The sequence below is a fragment of the Alligator sinensis genome, unplaced genomic scaffold, assembly GCF_000455745.1.
Source record: "Alligator sinensis unplaced genomic scaffold, ASM45574v1 scaffold607_1, whole genome shotgun sequence".
In the NCBI taxonomy this organism is placed as follows: domain Eukaryota; kingdom Metazoa; phylum Chordata; order Crocodylia; family Alligatoridae; genus Alligator; species Alligator sinensis.
The window spans coordinates 2132926-2136724 of NW_005841935.1; the positions used below are offsets into that span (position 1 = coordinate 2132926).

The window sequence follows — 3799 nt, forward strand, 5'->3', positions numbered from 1 at the left end:
GTGTGGGGTAGAAGCATGGGTCCCTGCCCCCCACCACCTGCCCCCTTATTGCCTCCCCCACTCCCTGCTGCCCTACTGCGTGCCCTCTCACTATATCCCTCACTGCCTGTCCCCCAACTGTCTGCCTCATTGCCTGTCCCTCCACTACCTGTACGTAGTGTGTGTGTGTGGGGTGGGGCTTAATTTAAGATGATCCTTCACTAATTAGATTCTATACATGGAAAATTATAACAGTTATAATTTTTCCATGTATAGAATCTAATTACGGGGGGGGAGGGGGGGAGACGCATCTTAAATTCAGGGTTGCCTTGGATTTGGGTAAATACAGTAATTTATAAATTCACGTGATGAAATTAAATTTTTAAAAATGTTTTGTGGCTTTTTTCTGAAATTCTGTGAATAGGATGCAGTGAAAAAAATTGTACGGCCACGTTCCTGTGTTAGTGCCATAATTTTGTGAGTTTTATTAATACCAGGAAAAGCTCATATAAAAGCATGTTATAGAATATTCTTCAGGGTTCCATGTAGCATTAATGTCAGTGTCACCATGTCCAGTACTTATTGAAAGGTATTGCCTTGGCCTACTTGTTCTATGATTAACCATTGTGTGTTGGTTCTTTCTTTCAAATGTATTCGTTTCTACCAATAGCACCGCTAATACGCTATATATTTCAAAAGGAATTTAGAATAAGCTAGAGCAGGAGTTGGCAGTCCCTGGCACATCTCCAGTGTGTCGCATGTGAAGGCATTTTGCTGGGTGCCCATGCCTCAGGGCTGCTTGCTGAAGGTGGCGAGGAGGCTTCAAGCAGCTGCATTGGGGTCTGCAGAGCCCTGGCCCAGTTTATTGTTGGTGACGGGTGCATGCATGCCATGGGGCAGACAGTGGGGAAGGGGCTTGGGCTGTGCTGCCACAATAGGGCTTGGGCCTCCTGTGGCTCCCCCACCATCTGCCCCTGGCATGCCAACATCTAAGTAGAAGTTGTGGGTGTTTATGGTGCACTGCCCAAAAATGTTGCTGGCCCCTGAGCTAGAGAGAGACAGAAAAATGGAGGTTGGGGGGACAATGTAGGTAATGTTATCATGTAAACTAGAATCCAGTGTATTAACACCACATTATTTTAGGGAGAAAAATGTGTGTAAGCAGAGAAGCTGGGGGTAAATGTTCCCAAAAGAGAACCTACCACTATAACAGTATCCAGACTAACACAATATGTAGGTAGCCTAAATAATTTATTGATTTTAATGGAAAACATATGACAGCATGTGTCTGACAGCATATACATGCTATTTTGGAAAGTTTTTCAAAGAAGGTAAACATACTAAAATGAAATACCTATTTTTCCTTATGAGGGTCTTCACAGTTTGCTTATTCTGAGATTAATCACTTTTATTTTGGCTAAGCAGTTGATTAGAAAATTGCTTGGCTGTTAAGAGATTTTCTGTCATTTTTGTCTGTGTGAAATTCATTTCTGTCTCCCTACAGAAAAGTTTTCTTATGTTCTCCTTGGAAGTTTAAAAATATTGTCAAGGACTCTGATATTATCTCCTTTACATATTGATTATTTCACCTGTGTTTATTTTTCTTTACTAGATCCTGGATTTGAGCATTTTAAGGTAGCAGAAAAATCCCATGGAAATTGGATCAGGCTCTACCTAGAAGAAAATAGTTCAGAAGTACTCTTAAACCTTGGCAAAAAGGTCCTTAAGCAATACTTAGAGGCTCTGAAGATCCTGAGTTCTTCGCTCAGCAAACAAGTGGCACAATATGATATGTATTCAATGATGGTGGGGACTACAATAATTCTGGAGGTATGAATCCATGGTTTTCTATGAAAAGGCAAGAACAGAAAGGCTAAGTTGTGTTTTGTTTACTTAATATGGGCTTGGTACTCAGTAATACTGCAGACTGGTATTTTTTTGAGAAAGTAAGTATTGACTTATTTTCTCCTTGAAAGAGATAACATGAATATTTTTAACATCAAAATTATTTTGTGCACTAAATTTAAGGAAGTTTTGGCAAAATCTGTTAGTTTATTCTCTGTAACTTCAATATTTACATGGCACACGCAGATGTGCTACAACTGTTCCTTCATCTATTAGTTGTATATTACTCTTTGAAGAGAGTTGCTCTATTTAAACATGCATGTTGACAGATATGCCTGTACTGGTTCCTGATGGTAGCAAGTTCATATCTCATTATATCAATGCACTAAACCCTTCAAGACAAATGATTAGATTTAGGAGCATTGTTTTTGGGTTTAAAGGCCTAAGTCCCTCTAAATCCTGTCCCTTCTCCCATCTCTGCTCACTTCAGGGACGCATATTACAATTATAGCTAAAGGCAATGGATATAAAGATATGTCCAAGGAATTCTGAAGCAGGAGATTAATTATTATCTAGTCTCAAAGAAGAAAGGAGGTTGGTGTCCTGCCTAGGATCACCTGTGGTTCATTGTTCTTTGATGCCATGGTCTTTCCTGCTTTCTAGCTTTGGCATAGTGAGTGCTGAAATATTTGGTCTTCTCAAATGATACATAGTTTGGGTGAAATTTTGTAGCATGTTATCATATGGTATGTGCTATAGGGACATTTTATGCTTAAGGGGTGCTTACACTCCAAAAGGGGGAATGCATGCTACCAATATGTTTTGAAAAAAACATTCATTGGAGGGAAGTCATTATTCTGTTTTGGTGTTTGGGAGGCTAATAGTAATTGGTCTTCATTAGTTAAGCCAGGCTGCTGAACTGTCCACCAGTGAGGGGTTAATATGTGCCCCCTCCCCAACTTCCCCCCACCAGGCTCTCATCAAGCTGCCACTGCCCCTGTCACTCTGACTGTATCAGAGGTCATGACCCCATGATGCAGCCTTGCTGTCTGACCCAGCCCCAGGGGGCGGGGTTAACATGGTACAGCCCAGCCTGCGGTGCTTGCAACCTGGCAGCCTCAAGTGGCTTTGTGGCATGGTGCCATAGGAGAACCTAGAGGGAGCAGAATGTGAAGTGGGGTGCTGTGCTGCATGAGAGCATGCATTTGGTGCAACATACATATGGTGCAACATGGGAGCACACATGTGATGCCTGCTCCCACACGTGGTGCAACAGGATAGGGGAGCTCCTACCATCACGTGTGCACAGTGCAGCAGAGTTGGGGAATGCCCAGCTGTACACAGTGCAGTGTGGTGAAGGAACACCTGCTTGCCACATGTGGGACATCAGAGTAGGGAAGCACCCCTGTGCCATGTGACAGGGTGGGGAAGCACTGCCTGCCTGTGCACTTGGTGCAACAGTGTAGGGAGTGCCCAACCATCTGTCCTTAATATGCAGTTTGGGGCCTTTGACACCCACTAGTGAAGCCCCTGCTGGTGTAGCCTGTGAGGTGTGTGGTCCATGGTTGATTAGAAGTTGTATGTCACTGAGTCAAGCAGATGCTTCCTAAACATAATGGATGCATCCATATGAGCACGCACTTGCTCTTTATGGCACCTCAAAGCCTTTGAAGTGCCACAAAATGCATCCTATGCATATGATTTGGTTCTCTGCACTGCATTTTTGCAGCATGGAGCTAAATTTAGATACCAGGAAATACAAGCAGCAAAAAAACTCATGGAGAAAAAAAGTGGGGTAGTGCACATAGCAGCAGCATGTGCTGCTCAAAACTGGAACCTGGCCAACTGGAGCCATACTTGTTTCCAGACAGGTTCCGTGTGGCAAGATCACTGCCGCTGCAGCTCCAGGAGGCCCCCAAGATTATGGGTAAGGTTGTTGGTGCCAGCCCAGGTGCTGGCCCCAGCCTTCCCTACA

The 3799-nt window shown here is 43.5% G+C and overlaps 1 protein-coding gene across 3 annotated transcripts in view; it reads left to right on the top strand.

Moving 5' to 3' along the window:
• Positions 1–3799, top strand: part of PIGG (phosphatidylinositol glycan anchor biosynthesis class G) — a 203112-nt gene that overhangs the window by 73270 nt on the left and 126043 nt on the right. For all 3 annotated transcript variants that reach the window (XM_025199090.1, XM_025199091.1, XM_025199092.1), the window contains one exon: positions 1592–1809. In XM_025199090.1, the coding sequence (XP_025054875.1) occupies positions 1592–1809 (218 nt within the window). The remainder of the gene's footprint in view (positions 1–1591; positions 1810–3799) is intronic.